Source organism: Aspergillus tubingensis (assembly GCF_013340325.1).
Source record: "Aspergillus tubingensis WU-2223L DNA, scaffold_1, whole genome shotgun sequence".
Classification (NCBI taxonomy): Eukaryota; Fungi; Ascomycota; class Eurotiomycetes; order Eurotiales; family Aspergillaceae; genus Aspergillus; species Aspergillus tubingensis.
Window position 1 is genome coordinate 1249122 of NW_023336275.1, and position 27890 is coordinate 1277011.

A 27890-nucleotide genomic window follows, 5' to 3' on the forward strand; every position below is an offset into this window, starting at 1 on the left:
ATGGGCTGTTGTTGCCGAACGCCGGGCCTGGAGCGGGGAAACTTTCGGCGTCCCAGAGGAACAAAGACGCCCCCTCTCGCCCTGACGCAGAAATGACATTCACCAACACTATTGCTACAACTAGACGATGGCGACCGTATGATCCAGGAGTACAGCATAGCCAGGCATCTCGCTTAGAAGCAACAGTCGCGTATTATCCGGCCGACGACGGCATCAACTCGGAAGGTAGGTGTTGGTTCGGCCGAGTAGGGCCTTCATACATTCCTTGCAACTATCAAGAAGCTGATGATGGAACGAAGTATGCTACTTAGATCTATACTTTCATGTAGCGAGAGAATCATTCTTCACACTAGTGAGTGAATATGGTTGTAGCAGTCCGTTATAATTACTCGACATTAGGATGAGCTATATCCAAAAATCAACAAGCCCACGGAGAAATGAGCAGGCCTTTCCCAGGGCAGCTACGAATGGCCTGAATCTCCAGATGGCCTCGAGGCAAATTACAAACTTTATTACTAGTCAGTGTGCCTGTTCTTTTAGTCACTGGCGAGCCTCTACGTCCTGTGTTGCCTGACATAGCACACAATCGGGCGATTGAAGACTGGCCTTGTTGTTCTTTATGAGGATGAAGCAACTTTGTTATTCAATCTCTCACCAGACTAGCACAACCCTCACATGAATGGGTTCAGTCAGACCCTATGATTTGTCCGTGTGCTCTACATGTGACTTTGCTGGTGCAATTAAATCATGCCACTTGCGGAATACATTATGTGGATCATACTTCCTCTTCAGCTTCTGTAATCGAGGCAGGTTAGGACCGAACAGTTTCTCGGCACTAATGTCATGTCCTATAGACATTAGCAAGAGAGCTCTTTATGCACAGCTTTATCATAGCTACTTACCGGCAAGATTGGGACACGCCACAACCTGATCATCAGGAATGCCTCGTTGCGCTTCCAAGATTTTGGAGATAATGCTCCGTTGAAAAGCATGCATCTTCGCATCCAGCTCAGAGTCATGCCAACATAATAAGAGCTTGGCGCTGTAATAAGACCCTCGATTGGCACACGCGGTTTCTTCAACAGGAATCTCCCCAGTTTTTTTGTATGGTAAAATATCGAACATCAACACGCTGTCTTCCATACGGGGGTACGCATTCATAGCCTCAGCGAGCTGAATGTAAAGATCTTGCAAAAGGCTTGTCTCGAGCGGTCGCATGATGTTTGCACCACTGATGCTTTTGCGGCCTTCTGGCACTGGGTCGACATTAGCAAATGCATTCATCTCTACATACGTCCTCATGCCAGTATGGTTGGTCAGAGGGCTCATCAGAGGGTTCTGATATAGGATGGGGCCAAAAAATATTCCGCCTTGATACGCAGACCCGTCGTAGAAAACCACGGCCCGCAATACCATTTGCTTTTCGACTCGTGAATATGCGAATCCAAAGTAGAAGCCACTGTTCGGATCCTGACGTCTATCGAACTCGTTCGCAAAATCGACAAGCATTGGTAGCCTATCCACATCGTACTCTATCACCCCTCCGAAAAACTCGTCTCGGACTTTATGGGCACGGAATACAAACTCAGTAGCAATACCAAAAGCTTGTCCTGCTCCGCGCATCGCCCAGAATAGGTCCTGGTTATCCTCGTTTGATGCTTCAACAATGGTGCCATCGGCCAGGACCACCTTGACACCCACCAGCTGGTCTGAAATCAGACCGTACTGCCCTGTTAGCCATCCGGAGCCACCTCCTAATGTTGAGCCGCCCACCCCAGCGTGGCTGGTCATGGCGCCTACCACAGCTAGCCCGTAAGGAGCAGTTGAATCATTGACCATATCCCAGGTCGCGCCTCCCTGGACACACACCGTCTCAGAGGCAGGGTCTGTCAAGACCTTGCGCATCTTAGCCAAGCTGATCACCACACCCCCATGCGACGAAGAAGCCCCGGTGGTGGAGTGTCCACCAGCCTCGACCACGAAGTCGATGTGATTCTTCCGGCAGAAGCGGACCACCTCGGCCACCTCTGCTGTGCTTGCTACACGTACAACGGCACCCTGTGCTTGGTCAGAACAATATTCAAGCGATCCGGAGGAGAGAGAAAGTAGTCACATACAGCTTCTTTTTCGCAGGTGTCACTCCATCGCCGAATGCTCGTCGCATAATCATCGCACCCGATACAGATAACCTCAGCTCTAGTTCCTTGCAATTGCCTCCTCAGTTCCAGCGCACGGGCATATGACAGGAACGGCATGGCTGAGATTTTGGTTACACGACCTCGGTTGGTTCACCGTGGAAATCATCAAATCGACAAGAGATTTGTAGCCCCGACCATACAGCAGGAGATGGGAACCGACTTATCTGCATGTTCTGTCAAGTGCCAACAGACGGTCGCTGTTTCGCTGGTAGATGAGAAGACCTACATAGGTGACATGGAAACGCCTCCAAGCTGGCCACTAGGACGTTCAAATCTTCTACAGTCGTGCAACGTATCAACTGCTTGACGCAAATCATACGATTTGACGGCTTTTTCATGCCGCATCCCCGACGTTCCATTAGACGTGGCTGATCCCGCCATGGATGGCTCTGCCTAGATCACGAAGCTGCACAACTTAAGGTTTCCCCAACCGCGGGCCCTTCCCACACGTGGGGGGATCTGCTAAATAGCTCTCCTGGGCTGACGAAAATGGAAGACACCTTCCGGCCAATAGTCATAAATACCATCCTTTGGGTGCACCGATTATGCTGTTTGTACTCCGGTTTCTCGTGATACTGCATCCCGTCTCATGACAGTCGGTTCTTCGTGATGATATCATGACACTGTGGCTTCTGAGCACTCCAAAGTATTGCAACCACTTCCCACTGATATCCAAACCTGCTCAGTACATAGTCTACGATTCTACAGGTTATTCTCACACAGATAATTAGTTCCCTTGTATCTTTTTAAATCATCGACCTACAACAACTAAGGATAAGAAGTAATCAATATAGTCAACATGAACCGCGGTAACGGATTGAAGCGGGATCCAAAAACCACGCAGGCCTGGCTCATAGGCAGTGGAATATCATCACTGGCCGGTGCAGTCCACCTCATTCACGATGCGGGTGTTCCTGCAGCGAATATCCATATCCTTGACGTGCACTCCCACGCAGGTGGCGGCATCAAAAGTTGCGGCGACGCAGAGAACGGTTACGTTCTGTACACTGGAAGTCTGCCTTACTTCCATGATCGATGTGTAGAGCACCTTCTTTCCCTTGTTCCCAGCACCGATAATCCAAAGCAGTCACTCCTTGATAGCATTAAGGAGTTGGACCGGGCAACCTCTCCCAAACGGGCAGCGCCAACACGTCTCATAAAACATGGAGATAAAGGCCCAGAATGCCTCCACTCCAAGCATCTCCAGATTGGACCGAAGTATCGAATGGAACTGATCAAATTGATGCTTGAGAATGAGCGTATGCTCGGAGAGAAAGCCATCCAGGACGTCTTCGATGAAGCATTTTTCAAGACTAACTTTTGGACGCTATGGTCTACTACGTAGGTTGATACAACGATTTCCCACTGTTACAAGGCTGATGGTATACAGCTTCGCTATGCAGCCATGGCACAGCCTGGCAGAGTTCAGAAGATGTCTTTGCAAACATCTGGCCGAAATTGAACGCCTGAATGACGTGAAGGCTCTGGATCGAACTAAGTATACAATCTACGAGTCAGTTGTTATGCCAATTGAATCATATTTGAAATCGCAGGGAGTCGACTTCCACTTCAACGCAAAGGTCACAAGCCTGCAGATGAACCCGAAAGAGGCCCAAACTACCGTCTCCGGGATCATTCTCAAAGATAACGGCGAACAGAAGACCATCGACGTGAGGCCCGAGGACCTTGTCATGGTTACCCTTGGATCAACAACTTCTGCAACCGAGAGGGGATCGAACGACAAGGCCCCGAATCCTGTACCCCAGCATAGCAAAGAGTTCCTGGATGATGACTGGGGCCTGTGGATCGACCTAATGCAGGCCTCTACGGATTATGGAAACCCGTTCAACTTTCACAACAACGTTGACCAGTCGACTCTAGAGTCTTTCACAGTCACCCTCCGCAACAGCGACTTTATGGAACGCTACGAGAAACTAACCAACAACAAACCCGGCACGGGGGCTCTGCTTTCCTTCTCCGATAGCAACTGGGGCCTTAGCATCAGCGTTCCGCGTCAGCCCGTGTGCTCTGACCAGCCCTCCTCCGTCGATGTATTCTGGGGCTATGGATTGCATCCCGAGAAGACTGGAAACTTTGTCCACAAGCCCATGTGTCATTGTTCTGGCAAGGAGATTCTGACCGAGGTGCTATCCCAGCTAGGAATGCCAGTGGATGACATACTCCCGAACTCGATCACGAAGCCTGTTCTGATGCCCATGGCCACGGCACCACTGATGCCCCGTCGTCATGACTTCCGCCCTGAAGTCATGCCTTCCCAGAGCAAGAACTTGGCCTTGGTGGGACAGTATGTTGAGATTCAGGATGATACGACTTTGAGTATGGAGTACAGCGTGCGCGGTGCCCAGATGGCTGTGTTCTCAGCTATGAAGCTGAACAAGCATCCTCCCAAGATTGAACGACACCTCTTGTTATCTGTTTTTGATTTGCTTGGAGGCGCTTAGTCGATACCTTCCAAATTAGGATCAGTGAAGTACTTGTCTATCGCTGTATTTCTTCATGGTTACTGCGCACTCTTTACCCAAGCAAACTGTATCATGTCTGTCATTGTCATTGCAAATATCGCTCAATATCCCATGCTCCTACTTAATGTGACATAACACCAGACTGACCAAATACCAATCCCATTACCAATCAAACCCCTCCCTTTCTACCATTTATCATCCTCATCCCACACCTCCTCCGCAAACGAACACCTCCCAGCCTTACACCCCTCACACAACTCCCTATTATGCGGCTTGGTCCTCTTCCTCTCATCATAAGCAGGCCTCTCCACATCAACCCCATACCACTTCTTCATGCGATACGCAATCCTCTCCGCATAGCTATCTTCATCCAAAAACGGCCGACTGAGCGAATTACACTTCTTACAACGCTGATGATACACCCGTGCATTGTACTCGTCGTCTGGGTACAGCCGGATCGTAATGGCGATCTTCTTGCTCGTCCAGCCGGTTGACGTGCACGAGTCGTTCGAGCAGACGAACCGGCCCATGATGTTCGTGTCGTATTCTTTTTTGCTGCTGCTGGCGTCGTCGAAGGGGTGGAAGGTTAGCGAGGTGATTGGGAGGGAGGAGCTCAGGTGGTTGAGGACGTCGCTGTGAAGGGCTGGGTACATGGACCAGCGGTTGCGGGGGAGGTTGGATTTGGGGTTGGATTTGGGGTTGGATCTGGATTTGCGGGAGGGCATGTTGGATGGGTGTAGCTTTTGGTGAGTGTATGGAGGTGATGGCTGCTGATGATATTTTTGGAGGGGATATTCAGGTTGATTGAATGTATTGGCAGGCTCAGGCAGAAGCGGGGTGTATTGGGTAGTTGTGAGAAGGCATGTGATGTGCTTGAATCGCATGGGTGTTCCACCTATAGGTATCTCTCTCCGGCTGTAGTACCGGGGTAGCTAGGTTTCGCATATGATTGGCTTGATCATAATTATGTTTTCGTCCAATTTAGATGCATAATACCATGTAACTGTATAGGACAGTGAGGTATAACATATGGAAGGCGTTACTGTTCACATAATCACATATTAGGTATGCTGAAGCATCTTAGGATATTATACTTATCGAGTTGGCTATCGCCGATGACGCTGCCACCGGTTATGCCTTATGAAGAGTGGCCTGAGCAATGTTTAGACAATGAGAGCCATCAGTCTTGCCCATACTACGGCAAGTTCTATGTAAATAAAGCTGGTGATGTGTATGAAGCAATTGAGACCCTAAAGTGAAATATATCCAATGGCACTATATCCATAAGGATTTCTTCCTGAGGCATAAATAAAGACCCACCATACACACCAGTCCATATCCGGACTAGCCCCTAGCTCCAGAGCAGTCACGTGCCTCCTACCAGCCATGCGATCATCCGTCACCATCACTCCATTATCAAACAACAATACACCTTCAACTCAACCTGCCCTCCGGCAGCGGACCACAACCATGGCCGACTCCTTCAGCCTTCCTCTGCGCCCGCTCACGGAGAAGCCCGACCGCCCCGACACCCTCCCAATCGAGATCGCCCAAATCAACGCCCGATGGGGCTCCTTCCGCGACGTGAACGAAGAGACATTACTTGCCAAGATCGAAGAGGACAAGAACAAGGACCCATGGGAGGAGGAAGACGAGGAAGATAAACCCGCCGAGGACGTGGACTCGACTGAGCGTCTGGAAACATTGTACAAGCGGCGGGCCGAGATCTTGCAGTTCGCTATGTAAGTAGGTGTCTGCTGTTGGCATAAGTGGGCATTGGAGCTAATGGTTTGCTGCGGGTGAAGGCAGGCGCATATGGAAGCTCTGTTCGCTTTGGATTTCGTTTCGCTTTTGCTTTCGAAGCATACCCCTCGTCAAGCGGAGACTTCTATGTCGACGTTCTTGAAGCAGGTTGCGCCGCTGGGGTCCTTGAATGCGGAGATCGTAGAGCCGCCGCCGAAGTCGGAGGCCGCTGTGCAGGATGTTAAGACTGTGTCGCGGGGTTGGAGGGCGCAGAACTTCAATGCTGCTGCGAATAAATTGCTCAATTCGGCGACACGACTGGAAGAAGAGGTCGTTTCGGAGACGAAATACTGGGATGAGGTCCTGGCGGTTAAGGAGAAGGGATGGAAGGTCTGCAGGTTGCCTCGCGAGAGAACTGCGCTGGGAGTACAATATGGGTTCTTGGAAGGTAGGATTGCTACTTGCTTACGGTGGATTGTTGCTAATTGCGTTGTATAGCCACGCCTATATTCCGCGACCGGGGTCTTGCTGCTCTACGGAGGGCTGATAATGGAAGTTTGATACTGGATAAGGGGCTGGCGCCGCAGAAGACGAGGACGGTTCGAGTGCGTGTGAAACACCGCGGCCAAATTACGGGATGCTCGAAGATGCCGGATCCGATCCCCGATGCGGCTTCGGTTGAGCGCACGATCTTGCAGGCTCGCGACACAGTCTATGAGGAGGAGCTATTCCATGAACTGATGCGCGAAGCACGTATTATGGGAAGTCATGGTGTGACGACTCGGCAAAACCTGGTCCGTGTACCGATATCCGAAGAGCAAGAGATCTTGCTGGATTTGGTAGATGCCGACCGTGAAACGCCCGACGAAGACAAGATCGAGTCGACAGAACACGACGTCCTTGCCAGTGGGCTTTCACACTCTATTAGGATCCTGCTCGCGTATGCACACCGTCAGAACCTGCGACGCAGAACCCAACCACCGCCTCCGCTCTCCCAGAAACGTCGACATACCCCCGAGTATCAGCTCTTGCGCCCCGTCATGGCGTATCTCCAACACAGCTCGCACGTCAGATGGCTGGAGTCCTTCATGAATGATATCTACCGGGTTCTCCGCGCGGCAGGGGTCGCGCGTGATTTCCACGCCCTGCCTTTTGCGTCTGTCAGCCTCCCGAAGGTGCAGGCTGTCCCGAAGGTAGAGAGTCTGGTGCAACAGTTCCTGATGCCCTTCGAATCGACATTTTCCGGCCATCTGATTACCCCTCAGAGCTCTTTCCGCGTGAAAATCCGTACCAACCCGGTATCACCGCCTTTTGGCACCCACTACGACATTTCCATAGACCTTCCTCACCATCCCGAAGTGCAGCCTCCCAGTCGGATTGGGTTGCAGAATGAAGCAGCCGCAGCTCTCATGCATTTCGTGAAATTGGACATCGTGTCGGCCATCGCGCTTCAAGGCTCGAAGACGGCCAAAAACACCAAGAAAGAGGGCGCCGAGGGAGATAAGCAATTGACCTGGGAGGCGGCATACCCACACCACGGTGAACTGCTGGCATTATCGAACACTGGCCAAAGTAAGAAGCTGAAGATTAGCTTGTCGCGGGAGGAATTGAAGGTGGAAACATTTCCGCTTCGAGGGCTTGAAGGGTTTGGCCGATCCGGCGCCACCAAGGCACCGAGTTTACATTCCCAGACATGGACATCGGACCAGACAGCTTCTAAGCCTGGCTTGATGGAGTTTGTGGCTGAGGTGTCGCGGGAGCAGTCATAAGCAGCTGCCGTCCCGTATGCTGAGCACGTAGGAATATCCCTCAAGATAGAATCGGAGCATGTGGCGAACTCCTGGATAGATAGGTGTTTTATGTATTGATACCCATGACAAATTATTCCAATATCTGGCACAAATGTTTGACTTGTCCACAGTTCCATGAAACTAACCTACTTGTTTGAAATAGCTAGGATGACCGCCTGACGGATTCGGAGACGCGGGACGAGGGAATGTTTTCACGTTGTGCATTCATTCACATTGAAGCCATATGCGCTGTCTAGACTAATTAACGTGTGCCAGTGACACAGCGACATAAAGACAAGCAGGGGAAGAGAATCAAATGAGTTCTAGTTGAGCGTCCAACTAGATCTATGCCATTGGTGTCCGGTAGGTTGGCAGCAACTCTATTCTCACTAGCCTGTACCAGAATGCTCCTTACCGTGGAATAGCGCTATGACGCCTCTGACAAGGCGATCAAGCCAACCAATGAGGGTCCGAGGTGGAGCTCAAAAGGTACTAGTATATCCATAGTGACCAAAATATGGGGGTTTGCCCGAATTGAAGCGCCTACCGATTAATCTGCGTATTCGCTAATAGAAATCATAGAAGAGAGCATAGTAAAGATAAGCCAGACCGTGGCGGCAGTGCCCGCATGCTTTCCACAACTACAATGATAATGTCCCCCCAAGACCAGAGCGTTAATATTTCCCAACTGCACAGGCTCTGGAGAAGTACAGCGTCGATTTATTCCCTACCATCTGACACAAAATGAACTTTACTGTATCTGTTCATTCAGCCAGGGATCTTTGAGGAGCTCCTTTGCCGTCTTCCTGTCCTCTGGGCGCCACTGGAGCATCCCCCTCATGAAATTCAGAAACATCTTCTTATTCCTGCCTTCGAGAAACTCTTCTGATTCCTCTAGACCCCCTGTCTGCGGTATTGCTATATCTTGTTTCCATTTCCCTGCTCGAACTTGTGTAAGTCCCCCATGCTTTGACAAGGTACACAATTATGACATACCGTCTTCGTTGAAGAATTCATGACTTCGTTTTCCACGCTTGATCATATCTAACGGGGGAGGTCCTATGAGACCCATCACCTCTGCCAGATGCGCACGGGTAGAGTACCCTTTCCCGTCGGGGTCATTTCCATAGAACATATGCTTGCCCTCAAATAGATCCCATATCTAGTGATTCCGTGTTAGTACTCGCACGGCGACAACGACAATTATAAGGAGAGCTATCGACAGCCAAGAAGAGCATAGCGTACCATAACACCCACGTTCCATATATCAATGGGATAACTCCACTCAGTCATCAACATCACTTCCGGCGACCTGTAAACATTGGGCTGGGCATCATGATCTTGCTTCTCATCGCCTCGTACCGCAGATCCAAAGTCACTCAATACTGCGCGTCCGAAAATTTTGGGTAGTTCGAATCGCCGCGAAGCATACACCGGTGCGCTATTTACAAATTTGCGGGGAGAGGGACTGTCCATTTCAGCTTTGGTAAATGCTTCAAGTATGGAGCTGTCTGCAATTTCTTGCAAAATGTTATCGCTCTTGATATCTTCTCAGTCGTCAGTATTCGTATCATTCATAATTAAAGGGGACTTATGTACCTGTATGAACAAGCTTGCATTCAGTGTGCAGGTAATCCAGTGCAAGGAATATCTGCATGAGACCGGCTTTGAGTAAATCCTCGGTAAACCGATGTGTGGGATTCCGATAAAGCAGATGGCGGAAGCTCTCCCACATGGGCTGCTGGACAAGACAGTGATGATTGCCTCCATTACGAGGAATGGTGAATAAATCCAGAGCTGTTCTCACGTGCGCATAGCCAGGGTGGGATGACTTGTGCTCCTTCAAGTGATTATAGATCTGGAATTCCTCTGCATTGTCTTCATCCCGAGTATAAACTTTCAGTGTCACATATCGATGGCCCCTGGCTGCATTAACACATCATGGCTTGTTACAATCATGAGAACTGCTCGGTAGATCAGACTTACTCGAGATCACGTGCAAGCCAGACAGTTGAAGTAACGCCAAATCCCAGCTTGCCAACCACTTGGTACTTGGAGGCGAAAACTTCCCCGATATTCACTGGATAATATTGCCCCTTCTTGAATCCATCGAATCGCTCCTCGTCAAGTATTTCCGACGCAGGGATCGTCTCCCATCCGCTGGTCGGGAAACACATAGGAGGGGATGGAGCCCTCCGGAAAGAGTTTCTGACCAACCTTAATAGCGACGCCATTGGGAATTACACAAGAAACAGAGTCATATAACGCTTGTGCAAGACCTCCATGGAATTGACGAGGAGGATGTGAGGATGCATGTAGTTGCGGGTTAGGCTATTTATGGCATGTGATGACTAACCCACCTCACCCATATCATTCTAACTGTTTCAGGTAGTCTGGTCGGATATCGCTATCCCTAGCATATAGCATGCGTTCATCTGGCTGGGCCTGTCCTCGGCGCTTAGCTGGCTCGCCTGCTTCCGCTATATCTCATTTCATTACGCAAGTGCTGTCGCTGGGTGCGGACACCGTATACCTGTAACTGGCTCTATTGGCTAGGCGACGCGCCGCCCCATCTATGCGTCAGTCGTGATAATGTTCGCCTCCATCTCAGCGACCACTGTTAACCTTGCACACAAATAATTCGGTCTACTTAGCGCCGGTGTTACAGTTTTGGGAGGCACTGAGCATGGAAGAACTGGGGTTGGTTATCTGCGCCCTAAGGTTACCGCCCGAGTGCAAGGCTGTGAAAGCCGCAAATAAAGGAGATGCCATGGCCTACCATCAGCACCTGACTGGAAAGTTTATGAATCACGCCAATTGCACACGATAGGCCCTCGTGCGCGCCCATCCCGCCAGCTAAGCGCGAGGATCGCTACCCATGAATATTTTGATTCCGAGGCTGATAGAATCGAAAGCGGGCAATTCTATGAATGTGGCATGCAACAGCCAGATTATTGAGACCATCGTCTAATGTATTGGATCAGAGTAACCTAGGACTCGAAATATGGGTTTCAGCCTTTTGATTACTTCTAAGATTAGGTCAAGGCAGACAAAGTTATACGATTGGAATCGCAAGATGCGCCTACAGGAAAGGAAGGCTTGCTCTATTATCTTGAAGGAAGTAGAAGCTGAACCGATCGCTGCGCGAAAGAAGAGCATAAATTGGGCACCATCACCCTCCATAATTCCCAGTAGATAAGAATCCCGGAATCAATTTTCAAGCTTCACACATCAGTTCCAATTATACTTCATTCAAGCCCCCATTTCATTGACAAAGCTCTTGTTCGACTGTGGCTGTCACCATGTCTAGGCTTTTCAGTACAACAGTCCGGACCCTTCTTGAGTGGACTGGATTTGATAGGCACAGGCTATCCGACACCTGGAAGGCTGCTGTGGAAAAGTTTACCCAGCCTGGTGGTGGTGCTGAATCTGTGAGTACTCCTCTTTTGGCTAGTCTAAGAGAATCATCTACTGATTAGGGATATCAGAGACTCGGAAAAATACACTCCGTCAACATCAAGCAGGTATTCGCCGGACTTGCAATGGTACCCATCTAACTAGCTGACAGGTCCCGCGGCGACAACCCTGTTCATCAATCTCACTTCAATCCTGCAGATAAAGAATGGGTCATCAGTGCGGAAATTGTTGGCACAAGGGCCAAGAAGACATGCCATATCTATGCAGATGGATCAGGCACGACCAAAAAGGGGGACATCAGGCGTTAAAACCTGCAACTGGTTGAATGTTGGAATTCAATGCTGGTAGTGTTGATTGTGGTGTAAAGCTCCTGAAGCACTGTTGTTTGATATCATGGACGGTTATAGTTACTTCTCGTTAGCAGTTTTCATTGTCTGTTAGTCATATTCTTGTGCAGGATTTTTGGATATTCGCATATTGCTTGTGACTGGAGTCCAATCCTCGGACTCAACTTGTGGAAATTTGTATTGCTGACCCTTATGCAACTGATTTATTTGGTATATGAAGCTGAACACGCGCCAGCGAGCCATCTCCATAGTTCCATAGACTGCATTTGTGCCACACTCTCTCTACACGTTCAGATGATGTACCTGCCTGCCTGTCTTCTAGTGCCATAGAATACCAAAACCTTGCATGTTCATTCTAATTATCTCATGGCTGTCTGCGAGAATAGACATCTCGTAGCAGCGCCACATCTCGGAGCTAAGAGAGTTCGTTGGTAATTGGCGTGTCTTACAATATTGGGCAGATGTTGATGTCCTGCCTTTTTAGTGGCCACGTTATAGTGGGCCGCTCCTAACAACCAGCTCAGCTTTCCTTAACTGATGGCACAATTATGTACGGTTAGCTATCCCCAGCATTCCAAGAATGACCAGATGACCGTCACATACGTGGAATCCCAGTAATCCAAATGCCACGTCCGGGGCTACTCAACCACTCGAAACAACTCGACAGTGCCGACACACCCGAACACTAGCGTTTCACCTCCTTATCAACCTGATAAGAGCATCACCACTACTATTTATATTTCCGCAATAGCCGATGGATTGATCCAGATTACCTCGGAAGTATATCCCTTGGATATCTGTATATTAATCCCTCATCCTCATCCCTTTTCGCATATCATATCCATACAGACGGAATGTGTATATGCCTCAACGATGGTGCAACAAGTCTGTGCTCGGATAGTATTGGCGAATGGGATGTGCCGGACGCAGAGATTATGCGCTGTAGGGCCAGTGTCATGTGTATAGATCGATCCATATCATGCAATCTAGATCATCTGGTGATAGATGATGGATGGAAAGGGGACGGGTATACGGCATGCTTACTTGGCAGTATCCCCGTCTGAAGGGAGGAAAGGTATGTAGCACTCTGTATGAGAAGTCAATAAGTATTTAGTTCATTCCTCATCGTCAGTCTTCTGCTACATACTACCAAGTCATCTCTACAATCATCTTTACCAACTTCTAACTTCAATATACCACTAAGTATACACCCATAAACCATGGCCGTCACAGGTACATCCTCCTCCCTCCCTCCCTCCCTCCCTCCCTCCCTCCATCAACCCCTCACCTCTCACTAACCAACCAACCAACCAACCACACAGACCTAACACCCCAAACCCCCAAAAAAGAAGGAGATACATACACCAAAGCCCTAACCCTCAACCACCTCTGGGCCGCAAAAACTACCCTCCAAAACCCATCCCTCTTCCCTACCCTCGCGCGCGCCCAACACCCTCAAATCCTCTGGATAGGATGCTCCGATTCACGGTGTCCGGAGACCACTCTCCTCGATCTAAACCCAGGCGACGTCTTCGTGCATCGCAATATCGCCAATGTGGTGAATAGCCAGGATGTCAATTGTGCTGCGGTGGTGGAGTATGCGGTGTGTCATTTACGGGTTAAGCATGTTGTTGTTTGTGGACATACGTGCTGTGGGGGGGTTGGGGCTGTTCTTGCTAGTTCTTCTTCCCAGGAGGGGAAGGGAGATGAGAGTGTACTGGATGCGTGGTTGAGGCCGGTGAAGAGGGTTAGGGATAGACATGCGAGTGAGTTGGGGGGAATACATGGGGAGTATGAGAGGGGGGTCAGGTTGGTGGAGTTGAATGTGTTGGAGGGGGTGAGGGTGTTGAAGGGGATGGGGGTTGTGAGGGAGGCGGTGGAGAGGGGGGAGGTGCAGGTTCATGGGGTGGTGTATGATGTGGGTTGTGGGGTGGTTAGGGAGTTGGAGGTGGAATAGAGTAGGGTGTTGTTTGTGAGTGGGTGGATGTTAAGTTGTACTTTATTGTATATTATGGGGTGGTATAGATTTCACGGTTGCATTAGAAATTTAGTGGGAGAAGTGAGAAGAAGTTCAAGATATTAGCAGAATCTGATGATATCATGATAAAGCCAGTTTACTGCCTGCTGATTGTCTAAATGAGGCTGATGATACTATCTGTGTATATGGTGCGATTACTTGCTCGCTGTGTCTAACTGGATTCCCCAAGTCGTATTTAGGGTAGAGGAATAGTATGATGCCAATCGACACAATTATATATGATATATATACTATGCACCATATCAAAGAGAATATGAATTAAGCAAGCTTCGCAGAACAATCTCTGGTAGTCAACCAAATCCATGGAGTGTACCGGTTACTGCGAAATTTGAGATAGTAACAATAGTAGCAAAAATATAGCAGTTCGCGGTGGTGCCACCCCACATACTACCACTAGTACTAGACAGGCTAATCAACTTCTAGAACAAACACAAGAAGACTACAGAGAGAAGAGAATAATCTAATTGACCACGTTGTGCAGTCCTGATCGTATGATCCATCACATTCCCGCGTGGTAATAAATGATTGTCTGACTCGCGCATATATTGAGTCCCCCACTGCAGCCGTTAAGGCTTGGCGTTGCTTAGCCCAGCAATAAATTAAAAATCTTACCCTGTTTCTATGAGCCCACTCATGCTTATAAAGATACTGAATCTCTATATGTGACTTTTTTGTAGTATTTATCGTTATTAACAAAAAGGAAATGTATGCAAAGAATGTAGTATACAATACCCCAACTCCAACCAGCCAGCCAACCAACCTCCAAATGCTAATCATACGCCACAATAACCTGCCGACTAACAAGAATATCCGTATCGCCTGGAGGTGTTCCGCCCGCAAGAATCTGCTTCTGACTATCTCCATCGCTCATCTGACTAGGTCGTCGCGTATGATCGGGTACCGAGGTAGTGGTGATCTTGTTGGTATGCTTCCCCTGCTCAGCCAGCTCGTAATTGCGAGAATACATGTTTGCCGGTCCCGTGCGCTGAGAGCTGTAGTATCCCCGGGAGTTGTATCGGTTGTTCGACGATGTCTTGCGGTCGCGGAGGACGCGGAATAGTGGGCGCAGCGTTGCGACGTTGCCGACGATCATGCCCAGGGCGTTTTCGGCGAATCCCCAAATCACCACGTTGGTGACGCTGTAGAGGTAGTTGGATTGGCTGGTTAGGGCGACGGTGTATTTGAGACGGACGCAGGCGGACATAGAGGCGCTGGGGAGACCAATAGTTAGTTCATGCTCACCAGTGTGTAAATTAATAAGAAATTGTTCATACAAGACACCCAGGCCCATTAGTCCGACAATCGAGATCTTGGTGTTGCGGTTCAGTTGGACATTCCATAGGAGAGGTACGGGCCTGCTTCAGTCAGTGGTATTCGATAATAGCTGGAAGTGGTCGTACATGAAAGCCGTCACCCAGTCAGTGAGAATGTTAACAGCCGTGCAGGCGTAGTAGACATCAGCCAACACGTAGGATGGCTGGCAGTGTCCTCCCTTGGCGAGTAGTGAGGTATCCCAGGCCGCCCTGTAAAGTCAACATCGGTTGTTACGCTCAAATAGGTCGGGTGTCGTACTCAACAGGGATGCAGTTGATCAAGATAAAGATCAATGCGATGATATTCATCAGCACAAAGACAACAATCACCACGTATTGCACGTAGAGGTACGCTTTGCGACCTTCGGCCACTCGGATCAACATCCAGCTGATACTGAGCTTGATGGGAATAATGGCAGAACAATAACCGACTTCGAAAATGAGGAAAAACTGAAGGGTCAGTCCGATGTAGCTGATAATATTCGTACAGTTCTTACCTTTTGTCCTTCTCCTTGGTATTTCACATTCTGTGGCTCTGCCAATACAGAATCACGAATACCAATGCCATTGAAAGCACCACCAAGACATCCCGCTACCAGCACGGCGAATGGAACCTTGGAAAATTAGCCACCAGTAAGACCTGCAAGGCTCTAAACCCACCAATGCAACCGTCATGATCCAATCCTCCACACTCCATGACTTCCTGGTCACTCTGCAGTAAACCCGCAGGCCATAAGTCAATAATGCCAGCGTCGTCAACATAATGACACTGCCCGCCAGCGAAGGCGCTGCACCACCGTAGATGGCCATGGCGTCACGATTGAAAGCAGAGTCAATATCAGCCTTGTGGTGCAGACAAGGACATGGGTGTCAGACATAAATTTGAGGCAACATGGGGGAGTGGACATGAGTGGGGAGTTAATACGGTTATGTTAAGTCGCCGCCATCATGGCAGCTCTGGTGAAATTCCTGCTAGTACCTGGTCTAATACTCTTTAGGGATATCGTCGAGCACGCCGAGACAACTATGGCTTGTGGCACGGAGTCGCCATCTCTTCCACTTCGGTAGCCGGGAATACGAGTGCCCCCCTTTGCTATCTAAACCTTAAGTGATCGCCCGTTTGGCTTGACAAACGGAGCCCATCTAACTGTATTCATGCGTCCCCACAGTTGCGCTAACGTCCGACAGGTTAAAGTCGATGCCCTGACTCGCTGGTGCGAGGCAAAGGTTTTCCCGGAAAGTGGATCAGGACTGCCAACAGCATGCGTACCCTCGGATGACACACCGCTGTCGCCATGATCTGCCAATCTAGAACTCCTGGAAACGGAGAGGGTCGAACATTCTGCGACCCTCATTTGGCCGCAGGAGGGGAACGGGGAAATTACTGATAGCGATTGTCCTGGAGTGGTCTCCGGGCGTCTTGGCAGCTTCTAAGCGAGATGTCCACTCCACGTTCATTTGAACATTACTGCGTGGAGGTCGTATTTGCCACAGAGGCTAAGAGTCCAGCTATTCTGACTATTGAATTGGCAACATAACCCGGGATAAAGAAAGCGCTTCGCAAGAGAAAATTGAAGGGGAGATGGAATTGCCGATAATCGCCGGGAACCCTAAAGGTAGTCCCCGCAATTGCATGTCTGACGCACTAAAGCAACAAAAACTGGGTCACCCCAACCGGATGGAAGGAATTGATTAGGAAACGACGAGCGCTGCAGGGAGAAAGCATGACTCGTCGGGCAACTGCTAGCTTGCAACACAGTAGGACAGAGTCGCAATCGATTCCCTAAATCCAGTTAGACAGGAAACGCCTGTCCCGTCCAAACGCCATCAGGGAATTCCGATTGCCCTCATCCCCACTGCTTGCGACCGAGCGCCAATCAAGGAATTCTTACCGATTGGTATGGAGGTTGACTGGAAAGCTGCCAAGGCATCCAATTCTGGGTCGATGACTTACGCACACAAATAAATAGACTTCTTACCTCTCCATCCGTCCCAAGGGAAGAGTCGGGGAACCCGAGCTGTCGGCTCCCATCTGCGCGGGATTGACAATTGACATCCTCTCTTTGGCTAATTGCCCGATGGAAGAAACTAACCCACTACTAGTTATCCTTGGATCATAGATAACCAGTGGATGGCGGCTAATTTCCTGCAGGGGCACCTACTAGTCCATCAGTAGGGCGTTCAGGGGCTGCTGTGTGTGTGTGTGTGTGTGTGTGTGTGTGTGTGTGTGTGTTTGGGACGGGAGGAGTCACAACTGGCGGGGGAACCGGAGACTGCGCGACCCGAATTCGATCCATGGAACGTCTGTCCCAGGGAAATTGCGTGAAGAGCTTTATTCCTCGTGTCGGTCGTCTATGAACAGGATGCCATATGTTGCATGCTGCTATGTTGCTACCAAGCTTTACGCTTCATGGCGGCGCAGGGCACGAGCCAAAAGACTGCGTCTGCGGTGAGCTGGTCAGACGTGGATTTTCCCTTTCTCTGATTCTAAATAGTCGATTTGTACGGAGTTCAGCATCTACATCTTCCCGGGCCGCGGTTATTGATCCGTTGATCGACAGGCATCACACTCTCGAGTCGGGGTCGATTGGCGTGGATGATCTTGAAGCTATATATAGAACTTGACGGCTGAAGGAGGAATAGGGGTAACTAAGCACTCGGAATCTTCTCCCCGGAGACGCCTCCACACAAGTTAAGGAGATATTGTCCGAGTCAAAGGAGGATTAAGTATCACGGAACCGCATTCGATGATCCCTGGATGAGTGGTGTTGGGTTTGCTGTCGGTGGATGGAATCTGTCGTCGCGTTTCCACTTCCAGTATCTACGCAGTAGGAGAATGTCCGGCCTGCCGGCAGGTATACTACAGAATGTCAAGTTTGATCCAGACATCCACACTATTGGGCGAGTCATAATAACAATTGTGATAAAATGTGAAGGTGACAGGGATTGATGCGATGGCTGGTTTTTGCCCGATGGCCACTAATGGCAGCATGTAACGCGACGCGAGTCGCGACCGGATAACCCTCTTCCCTACGAAGTTGAACTTTGACACCACATCCTCTATCTCGGCACCCACCACCCCAGCTCATGCAAGTAACAGAGGCAATATGAGTTCATGTTCGGATGAATCGCTCGAAGATGATGGCCACCTTGACCTCAAGCAACAACTCTTGTTCACCTTGGACACCATCCAATCTTCCGGATCCTTCTTAGCCGGGGAAGCTTCGCTGGGCCTTGCCTTGCCTGGCCTGGACATTCCAGGCGTAGGCAATATTCGACTTCCCATCTCAGCCGATGATGCAAAAGCCATCATCCAGTGTTGCGATCGCAGTCCCTACGGGAAAGGTTCCGAAACCCTGGTCGACGAATCCGTCCGCAAAACATGGCAGCTCGACCCTGGCCAGTTCTCCCTTCAAAATCCCCACTGGCAACAGCAAATTGGTATTCTGGTGAATGACGCCGTCACCGGCCTGGGTCTGACTGCTCAATCGGAGGAGGTCAAGGCGGAGTTATACAAGCTACTGATTTACGAAGAAGGCGCATTCTTCCTCCCACACCAAGATTCTGAGAAGGCCGATGGCATGTTTGCTACATTAGTAGTGTGTCTTCCCTCGAAGCACAAAGGCGGAGATCTCATTGTATCCCACCGTGGTACCAAGATCAACTGGCGAAGTGCGCCATCCTCAGAGTTTAGCTTTTCCTGGGCTGCTTGGTATGCGGATGTTATCCATGAGGTGAAGCCGGTCATCTCTGGATATAGAGTGGCTCTAGTGTACAATCTGATCCATCGCCCGTCGCTTGGGGCTAGGATGCCCATTGTCCAGACAGACAAACTGGCCCTTCTCTTAGGATTCTGGGCTTCTCGCATTGACGAACAGATTCACCCCGGCCACCCAGCTTGGGATCGTTATGTCGATCACTGCTGCCCGCCAGCACTCGTCTACGCTCTCGAGCATCAGTATACTAGTGCCGAGCTCAGCTTTGATCGACTGAAAGGAGTTGACCAAGCTCGTTTTGCACAACTGCAACATGCGTGCCAGAGGCTTGAGTTCGGCATATACTTAGCCAATATTGAGAAGACCGAATCTGGCGCAGCTGAGGAACCATACGATAGCCGTCATCGGAAGCCTTACTGTGAGATAAACGTGACGGAGACCAATCTAGAGTTCTTAAAGATAGTGGATGCGCTCGGAACTGTTGTCGCAGAGCATCTGCCATTTCACGAGGATTTGCTTATCCAAAGCGGGTTCTTTTTGAATCGAGACCCGAATAAAGAAGAATATCAAGGCTTTACAGGAAATGCGGGTGCCCAGGCCACTCATTTTTACCGAGCGACAGTAAGTCATGCTTTTGGTTCCCACATTCGCTGTGTTTGGTGTATGTTCGCTTCTCATAGTCATAGGGAGCCATAATTGTTCCAAAGGCTTTTCGCTTTTCGTTCATACTCCACCGGTTGAAGAACTCCGTAGATAATGGTGAAGAACTTCTAGATGAGTGCCACCGTTCCGTCTCAGAATGTCTTGATGAAGGTTTTACGCAGTGGGATCTGGTCGAGGCCTGCAAAATAACCTTACAAAAGGAGTGGCTGCCATCCGAGATGATTGACAAGGTCATGCAGATAGCCATTGACGTTGATGACGTGGCTCTATTTTGCCAAGCAGTTGAATCTCTTCACGGCACTGTTTCGCCCTCTCAGATTACTAACATCGCGAATGTCATGGCGAAACATGGACTCGAAGCTGTCCGCGAAGCGTATGTTCACATACACATATACCATGTACAGCGTGTGCGTCCTGACACTTTCTAGGGTGGACCATGTCTTTCAGGCCCAACGCCGTTCCCCCATGATCTATAATTTGATTTCTGCGCGATACGCCTGGCTTGATAGCTTGGTCCGGGAATATATTGAGAGCTGCGAGGAACGGGGCCGAGAGGTATCGCCCGACGTGCTCGATTGGGACATCACTACTGCCAGCAAATTGATCTCCATACATTCGAGGGACACAGCTCGTGATGGCCACGAACTTGCGGTGTTACTAGAAACTTTGCCCCGGGAGAAGTTATTCGCAAGGTAGATAGACGCCTACTGGTTCCTGACTTATTACGCTAACAATACCAGAATCCACCCTTTCCTGGAGACTAAGATTGAGGACAGCGCTTTTCTTGCTTCGTTTTTTGTCTCGGCCTATGATTACTCCACTCCGGATGATTACGACCTTAAACGTGTGGTCGATGCAATGATCAAAGATCTTTTTCCGCGATTTGCTCGCGCTTTCCATATTGAACGCGAGCATACCTTTGCCTACTCCCGGAAACATACATTGACTTTCAGCGTTAAACCGGATACGATTGTAAGGGTGCTCCGGATAGCTGATATCAAGGACCTCGACACCACCGCATTATTCGATAACCTCACGGGGTTTGCTCTGGATCTGCAAGGAAACGACATGGATCGTGTTTTCTCCGACTTCCTGTTGCCAGTGGTAAAAGATATTTGCGACAACGTCATCACGTCCCGGAGCCCTTCCACCACTTATAAACGACGATTTGTTAAACACGTTCTGAACAAATATGTGGTTGACTATGTCCAATCTCCTCCTCTCGTGCCAGCCGACTATAAGATCAAGACCCGTATAGACTGCTGCTGCCATATCTGTACTAAGCTTAAGCTAGACACTTTCATCGATGATCCTACGAGAAAGGCCACCGATGTTTTCATGGCTAATTTCGACAAGAAACACTTTGATCGCTACCTCGACGACGCTTATTTCACCAAAACTCTCATCGGACCTCCCCGTTCGGGCATGCTGCGAATAGGAAAAACGGATGCGTTGATGGCAGTTTCCCACTTATATGCATGGAACAAACGAGCTGTTGAGGCAAAGAGTCAGCTGGAACAGTTGAAACTGTATAGCTCTCTGAGAGAACTTCTTGGAGATAGTTACTATTCCTTGATGAATCACCCCAATCTTGAACTTCCTGTTGGTCATCCTGCGGGTATACCAGTTGAGGCTCTGGATGATTATCCTGTGCTAGGGAGCGTGGTTCCGAGTTAGCGTCGTCAAGAGTGGTGATCTACACCTCACCTGAATATGTTGCAAATACGGGCAGAGAGACTTTGAATCTGCTTGCTTTGTATATGTTCTTATAATACCCAACTTCATGTAATTTGATGCTACATTTCTACCACCAGATAGGCATTGAGTATGCGAAACCCTGCACCTGCTGCATGTGCTAACCTTTTACATACAACATGCGTTGGACTTGCTAGAGCAGCGCTATAAAAACAAGTCCTGTTTACCTACATATATATTCCGCCAGAGACAACCACATCACCTCACCGCGCCACGGCATACTTCATCCACAGCGGATCATTAAGCAGCCTCTCCAAACATCCATCCGCCACCCCAACCAGAACCTCCATCCCTCCCTCGCGCGGATTCGGCAACACCACCTGCAACCCATTGATCACCCCGACATGCGGCGCCCGCACCGACTCGATATGTTCTCCCAGCAACGTACCCCAATCCAGATTATACAATGCAAAGTCAACCCACGAAGTCAACATGCAATTGAACCCAGGTAGATCAACCAGCGAGGCAGGAAATATCTTCCTAATATCGTCGAGCTGCTCAATCAAGGAAACCACGTCGTCCGTGTGCTGGCTGCTCACTCGGTGCAATGCCTTCCGAATCAAGACAGCTAGATCGGCCAAGCGGGCGGAGGTCAGCATTTTGCGCACGGGCATCCTTACGCCGATGTATTCGAGGAAGCAGCCAAGCGTGTTCGGGTGGACTGGAGGATCAGTCCGTAATCGGCCGTTCAGGGCGATGTTGAAGAATGATTCTTGATCCTGGTTGTCACTATCTAGGGTTTCTAGCGGCCACTGGACGGCCATCACCGTTCGCCAGAGCAACGCGGACAGAGCATCGTTGGTCGATACCCACGGAACGTCTGTTGGTTCCGAGGCGTTCTTGGGAGATGCTTCCTTCTTCAAGGCGGCCAGAGCCTCCGGGGAGAAATAGAAAACTTGAGCCCGGTGGTTCTTGGCCAACATCTTCGGCGGCAGGCCTTCGGGCGGCTTGAACGGAAGGACGACGTATTCGGGGTGGTCTTCTATTCGGCCTGGATTACGCCCTGAGGAGCGCATGACTTTCTCACGGTCTGTGAAAATGGCTGGTGGAAGCACGACAGGATCGGTTATTTTCAGCCCCTGTGCGCGACGGCATTCCTCTGCCCAGATCTGCATCCATGTTTGAAAGGAGGTACCGTCTCCGGCCATATGCAGGATACACCATGTTAGAATCAGTCCGCCGCGGATGAAGTTAGCTTGGACGAGCGAGATGGGTAGGTGCTCTCCCGGGTCTGTTGGCCAGATGTCACGGCGGCACATTGAGTCGGCGTCGAAGGCGTCCACGGGAAATTGTCGGGCTTTGAGTTTGGCATAGCTTGGAATCGTTTCTTGCGTTCGTAGGTCTTTTACGAGGATAGCCTCTTCTGCGTTGGGCCCTAGCATCTGCAGCTTCATTACACTGTCCTGTCTGACGGTCGGGTCGGGGATGGCCTTGCAGGCTAGAATGGGGAGGCGCAGGGCTGCCGCGTCGTAGCCTGCTTTCAGGGCTCTGGACACATCTTCCAGCACGTAATCCTCGCCTAGGGGGAAGGTGAACACGTATCGCATGTAGCCTCGGGGGCCGATGAGTTCGAGCGGAGTGAAGGTTGGCACGTCGGGGGCGATGGAACCCATGGCTGTCTGCTGGGGAGGGGGGCTAAAGATTGTCGGATTGGCAGTAGGCAAGGCTGAGCTGTTCTTCTCTGGACTTTTTATCTGTCGCACCAAGCAGGCAGTCGGGTTGTACTTGCCCCGCTGGTTTATCTAGGAGTACAGCCTAGGGGGCATGGTTCGATTTGCATGGAGTACTAGTAGTGAGATGAACAGAATTAGCCGTGATCACTGCTACCTCTCCCAGGTTGTCATGATCATGACCACTATAGCTTCTTATGCTAATGTAGCACATTATCCCTTTTCAGTAACAGACAACCATGCTCCGGCTCGATACTACTGCATCGCCTGTTCGCTTGGAGTATCGGTTGAGGCTAAGGGCAAGCGAAGGAATCCGCCCCCGGTCGTGTGCCTTTGGGGCCCCACGCCGGCGACTAATTGTCGGTCCGTGTGGCTGCTGTCAGCGTTGAACTAAAGAAACGGTGGCTTGTCTTAATATCCGCTTGTAACGGGTTTCATCTCCGTGCCGGTATTGATTGGGTTGTATGTCTGGCCCCCAAGCTAGTCGGCCGATCTTAGGATGCGCCATTCCCGCTGCCAGGATGCTCAGCCGTCCGTAAGGGTCATTCCTGGTCGCCTTTATACCACTGTCTTCTGGTTTAATGAACCTGTTCGTGAGTTTTCCTTGTCGCTGCTGTTGTTTTGTTGTTGCGGTCAGCGGACCATTATGGCCGTGGATCCTGCCATTGTCGCTATATTCGGCGAGCCTCCGGATGATATTGATTTGACGGATAGTAGGGTTCAGCAGGATAATGCCGTCGTGATTTTTATTCTCTGTTTGGCTGTCATTTCGGTTGTCTTGCGCTTTGTTGCTCGGCATGTTTTGCGCAATTCTCTCATGACGGATGATTGGGTCATTATTCTTGCATTGGTGCGGTGACTTGTCTCCCACATGAGATCGTTTCGGGAAGGCTAAGCTAATTATACTTTGTATAGGTGTTTATCTGCACGACATCTGGTCTGAGTATCTCCGGTAAGGTCTACTTAGCTACTGCAAGCTTTTGCTTGACAACAATTGAGACTAACGAGAACAGGAGGCTTCTTCGGTGCCGGCAAACATGTCTGGGCTATCAGCGTCATCAAGCTGATGACACTATTCAAGGTTAGCAGCACCACGCATAGCACTGTAGCCCGCGCACTGACATTTCAGATCCTCTACATCTACGTCATGATATATTCCGCCGTATGCGCCGCCTCCAAAGTCTCGATCCTCTTCTTCTACCGCCGCGTCTTCATGGCCTCCCACGCAGACCTTTCTCTGCGCATCGGCATTTACCTCGGCTTCTTCCTCACTCTGTCCTACCCGATCATCATCTGCGTGACAATGGCCACGGCATGTAAACCCGCCTCTTACTTCTGGGAACAGTTTGGGGGTGCAAGTGGCACATGCATTGACACCGATACCTTCTTCTTAGCGCTGGGGATAATCAACATGCTCAACGATATCGTCGTCTTGTTGATTCCTTTCCCGCAGATCGCTAAACTGCAGATGAATCGTCGCAAGAAGGTGGCTATTAGCGGTATCCTGGCCGTAGGCAGTTTGTAAGTCTCCTCTCCTCTACACCCTTCAAAAGGAATAACATTGGCTTGTAGTGCCTGCGTCGCCAGCATCGTCCGCATCTACTCCGTCGACGAATTCACCAAACGCAACGACGTCACCTGGACCCTCGGTCCCGTCTTCATCTGGTCCACCATCGAGCCAGGCCTCTCCATCGTCTGTGCTTGCCTGCCTCATCTCGCCCCGTTGGTACGGTTGGCGCATATCAAGCTCTCCTCGAGCCAGGATAGCAAGCCAACACATCCGAGTACACCATGGCGATCCCGTAGTGGCATCGCCAATGGAGCTGGCACGCCTTCAGCGGGTCGACGCGTGCACAGTGTCCTGTCGACCAAGTATACGTTTGATGGGCAGGACGATGAAGAGATTGGACTTACGAATCATGTTACGACGAGTACGAGTCTAAGGAAGCCGCACTCGATGGAGTCGGTGGAGAGGGGGAGGGGGAGTACGGCTGATCAGTCGATTATGGTGCATTCGAGTTTTGAGCAGTCTGTTTCGAATAAGTAGAGGTTTATACTGTTTAATTTAATATCACACTATCAACCAGGCTAACACATCTCTACTTTCCACCTCACTTCCTCCGAACAGCTACTCATTCCTGGCCAGAATCTCCTCAACACTTTCCACCTTAACCACCTCCTCCCTCTCCATCGCCCTCTTCACCGCATCAACCACCACCAACGCCCTCAATCCCTCAACAGAATCACACCTCGGCGCCTCCCTCCCCTCCAGAACTTGCACAAAATGCTCTAACTGCAAATCAAACGGCACTCCCTCATCAACCTCAAACTCCTCCACTTGCAACTTCTGACTCCACCCCTTCTCCCCCTCAACCCCATCATAGCTCCACCTCTTCAAATCCGGCACACTCAACGACCCCCGACTACCCAAAACCCGATAAAATCCCCCTCCCTCACCACCCACCTTCGGAATAATGGGATTCTCACCCGTCCCGGCCTCGAAATTCCACGGCGACGGCGCACAATCACTCACCACGAAGGTACCCACCACCCCGCTGGCAAATCGGAAAGTAATTGCCGCGCCTTCTTCCGCCGTGTGGTCTGCATTACCATCTGGACCTCCGCGCTGGGGCAGGGTTTTCTCTGCGTAGACGCGCGTGATAGGACCGAATAGGTAATGCAGGAGATCCACGTCGTGGATGAGGTTGATGCTTAATACGCCGCCTTTGTTCTTGTCGCTTCTCCATGAGGTAGCGCCGGTGAAGTATGATGCTGGCTTGTGGAGAGTCCATAGGCCTGATAGAGCGAGGATGGAGCCCAGGGATCCCGACTCGAGAATTTCCTTTGTTTTGGTAATGTAGGGGTTAAATCTCCGATGGTGGCCGATGAGGATCTTCACGTCTGGGTTCTTCTGGTGCGCTTGGAGTAAGGGAAGCGCGGTGGTGATAGTATCGCTGATAGGCTTCTCGAGTAGGATGTGGATGTTGTGGCTGATGAGTTCGAGAGCAACGGGGACGTGCGTGTGGTTGGGGGTGCAGATAATGGCGGCGTCTGGGTGCGGGATGTCGGGTACAGAAGAGAGGAGGGCTGATAAAGAGGGGAAGTAAAGCGTGTTGAGGGTTTTAGCCACGGATGAAGCGCTTGGAGAGGGGTCGACCAAGGCAAGAAGATTAGTGGAGGGGTTGTTGATGACGGATTGGGCGTGGCGGGGGCCGATGAGGCCGGCGCCGACGATGATAATGTTAATCATGGTATTTACAGGTTTCAGGTTGCAATTGCGTGAAGAATGGTGGGTTTTGTGCTGGTGAGAAGGGTGTTTTTATATCGGTGAGTCAAGTTGGGATTCTGTGGTGGGTCTGGTCTGGTCTGGTCTGGGGTAAATGCAGTCCCTGACCGGGGAGTGGATCTGGATGCATATGACGCTGCATAGTAATGCGGCTGTTGCTCTGGGGCAACTTGTGGTGGGAATTATGCCTGACATTGTGCTAGGTAATTGGGGTGGCGTGGGAGGGCCGGAGAAGCGCTTACCCAGTTACATAATGTGTTTTGCCGGTGGGGTGCGGGCATTGATGGACATGGAATCTGTTCCGGCGGTATCTCCGCCGCTCGGAATCTATCCCGAAGACTGCTAGAGCACGAGGGTCTGCACTACGATTAGTGTGTTTGGTGGGGTTTACCCCGCTGGTCTACATTGAACTGGGAGATATATTGTCCGGGTAATGCGGTAGAGGTGTCTGAGTGTTTTATTGTCAATCAAGGTGGGAGATGGGATGCTAGAGATTGGAAGCGGCAATTTCCTGTCCCGAACACAGAACACAGATTCTCTCTGGTAATGTGACCACAAATCAAGTCCAGATTGATGACTGAGGATGAAGAGGTGGACTGGCTGCTCCCGATTACCAGAAAAATATCAGGGTACTGTAGATGTAATAATAAATTAATGAGGAGTGATGCTTTTGCGCAAGGGAAAGTGTGCATGTCAGGGTAAAACTCAGGATACTGAGACACTGCACAGGAGAATTTCATGAAGGAAACCTCTTGTTGACGGCGAATGATTTGGAATTTCAATGATTCTCACAGTTCCCATCTTGGTCACCATTCAGGATCTGTATAAGTTGCGTGAACAAGACAATATTTTGATGTTTCCATCAACACACCACGCAACTGCTATTGTGAATCTAATGTTGGTCTTCTATCCTCTGCTTTTCACTAGCTCAGGTGGAATATGCATAGCAAGTAAGGCTATTTTAGAAAAACATCATTGATAGTTCCAATTTCCCCCAGCCGAGTGTTCTCCATGGTTCATATTGATGCATTTTTGAGATGTGAATGCAGTCATGGGGGCACCGCATGGTGAAGATAGTAATTATGGCCATCATTATACTCTGCATATGAGATTTTCATGACAGGTGGTAATATAATCATTATTGGTGTAGATGGTGAGGTGTGAAGGCCATGTATAATTGGTTTGTATCGTGGACGACTTGAGAGCACTGCATCAATATAGCTGGAAGTCTTGTGCTTCGGCTTACGTATGCCAGTCACTGGAACCAAGGGGAACGTGTTACAGGAAATTCATCCAGTGTGTTCGAATTTACGAACATGTGTTCACACATGTTGGTCTTGTGAAGATGCAGGTCTGATTTACTACGCGGATATCCTAGTCGGCGCATCAACGGTGCAATGGGTCAAGAACGGAGGGTGAATGAGAAGGCAGGATCAATTGCCACCATGCAGGAGCAGCGGTTGGCATATAG

The 27890-nt window shown here is 50.1% G+C and overlaps 11 protein-coding genes across 11 annotated transcripts; 5 read left to right on the plus strand and 6 right to left on the minus strand.

Annotated features, from left to right (window-relative positions):
- Window positions 1-696: 696 nt before the first annotated feature.
- Window positions 697-2255, minus strand: AtWU_00422 (FAD binding oxidoreductase; the record flags this gene model as incomplete). The annotated part of the gene is made up of 3 exons (XM_035495538.1): window positions 697-848; window positions 903-2058; window positions 2118-2255. The coding sequence occupies 3 exons, from the start codon at window positions 2253-2255 to the stop codon at window positions 697-699; spliced, it is 1446 nt and encodes a 481-aa protein (XP_035351431.1).
- A 742-nt stretch (window positions 2256-2997) lies between these two features.
- AtWU_00423 (oleate hydratase) lies at window positions 2998-4660 on the plus strand (the record flags this gene model as incomplete). Its single annotated transcript, XM_035495539.1, has 2 exons — window positions 2998-3539; window positions 3589-4660. 2 exons carry the CDS (start codon window positions 2998-3000, stop codon window positions 4658-4660), a joined length of 1614 nt encoding a protein of 537 aa, XP_035351432.1.
- Window positions 4661-4866: 206 nt separating this feature from the next.
- Window positions 4867-5406, minus strand: AtWU_00424 (3CxxC-type zinc finger protein; the record flags this gene model as incomplete). Its single annotated transcript, XM_035495540.1, has 1 exon — window positions 4867-5406. One exon carries the CDS (start codon window positions 5404-5406, stop codon window positions 4867-4869), a length of 540 nt encoding a protein of 179 aa, XP_035351433.1.
- Window positions 5407-6067: 661 nt separating this feature from the next.
- On the plus strand, window positions 6068-8193 carry AtWU_00425 (mediator of RNA polymerase II transcription subunit 17; the record flags this gene model as incomplete). Its single annotated transcript, XM_035495541.1, has 3 exons — window positions 6068-6423; window positions 6487-6872; window positions 6923-8193. The coding sequence occupies 3 exons, from the start codon at window positions 6068-6070 to the stop codon at window positions 8191-8193; spliced, it is 2013 nt and encodes a 670-aa protein (XP_035351434.1).
- Window positions 8194-8965: 772 nt separating this feature from the next.
- On the minus strand, window positions 8966-10391 carry AtWU_00426 (kinase-like protein; the record flags this gene model as incomplete). Its single annotated transcript, XM_035495542.1, has 5 exons — window positions 8966-9153; window positions 9211-9376; window positions 9460-9761; window positions 9814-10136; window positions 10201-10391. The coding sequence occupies 5 exons, from the start codon at window positions 10389-10391 to the stop codon at window positions 8966-8968; spliced, it is 1170 nt and encodes a 389-aa protein (XP_035351435.1).
- Window positions 10392-13198: 2807 nt separating this feature from the next.
- On the plus strand, window positions 13199-13935 carry AtWU_00427 (carbonic anhydrase; the record flags this gene model as incomplete). The annotated part of the gene is made up of 2 exons (XM_035495543.1): window positions 13199-13211; window positions 13301-13935. 2 exons carry the CDS (start codon window positions 13199-13201, stop codon window positions 13933-13935), a joined length of 648 nt encoding a protein of 215 aa, XP_035351436.1.
- An 850-nt stretch (window positions 13936-14785) lies between these two features.
- On the minus strand, window positions 14786-16139 carry AtWU_00428 (uncharacterized protein; the record flags this gene model as incomplete). The annotated part of the gene is made up of 6 exons (XM_035495544.1): window positions 14786-15227; window positions 15291-15371; window positions 15417-15539; window positions 15589-15779; window positions 15827-15943; window positions 15990-16139. 6 exons carry the CDS (start codon window positions 16137-16139, stop codon window positions 14786-14788), a joined length of 1104 nt encoding a protein of 367 aa, XP_035351437.1.
- A 2297-nt stretch (window positions 16140-18436) lies between these two features.
- AtWU_00429 (2OG-Fe(II) oxygenase) lies at window positions 18437-21385 on the plus strand (the record flags this gene model as incomplete). Its single annotated transcript, XM_035495545.1, has 4 exons — window positions 18437-19666; window positions 19732-20081; window positions 20137-20400; window positions 20449-21385. The coding sequence occupies 4 exons, from the start codon at window positions 18437-18439 to the stop codon at window positions 21383-21385; spliced, it is 2781 nt and encodes a 926-aa protein (XP_035351438.1).
- Window positions 21386-21666: 281 nt separating this feature from the next.
- AtWU_00430 (transferase family-domain-containing protein) lies at window positions 21667-23076 on the minus strand (the record flags this gene model as incomplete). The annotated part of the gene is made up of 1 exon (XM_035495546.1): window positions 21667-23076. One exon carries the CDS (start codon window positions 23074-23076, stop codon window positions 21667-21669), a length of 1410 nt encoding a protein of 469 aa, XP_035351439.1.
- Window positions 23077-23779: 703 nt separating this feature from the next.
- AtWU_00431 (integral membrane protein Pth11-like protein) lies at window positions 23780-25180 on the plus strand (the record flags this gene model as incomplete). Its single annotated transcript, XM_035495547.1, has 4 exons — window positions 23780-23983; window positions 24049-24085; window positions 24147-24654; window positions 24706-25180. The coding sequence occupies 4 exons, from the start codon at window positions 23780-23782 to the stop codon at window positions 25178-25180; spliced, it is 1224 nt and encodes a 407-aa protein (XP_035351440.1).
- An 81-nt stretch (window positions 25181-25261) lies between these two features.
- AtWU_00432 (Gfo/Idh/MocA family protein) lies at window positions 25262-26383 on the minus strand (the record flags this gene model as incomplete). Its single annotated transcript, XM_035495548.1, has 1 exon — window positions 25262-26383. The coding sequence occupies one exon, from the start codon at window positions 26381-26383 to the stop codon at window positions 25262-25264; it is 1122 nt and encodes a 373-aa protein (XP_035351441.1).
- Window positions 26384-27890: the final 1507 nt, after the last annotated feature.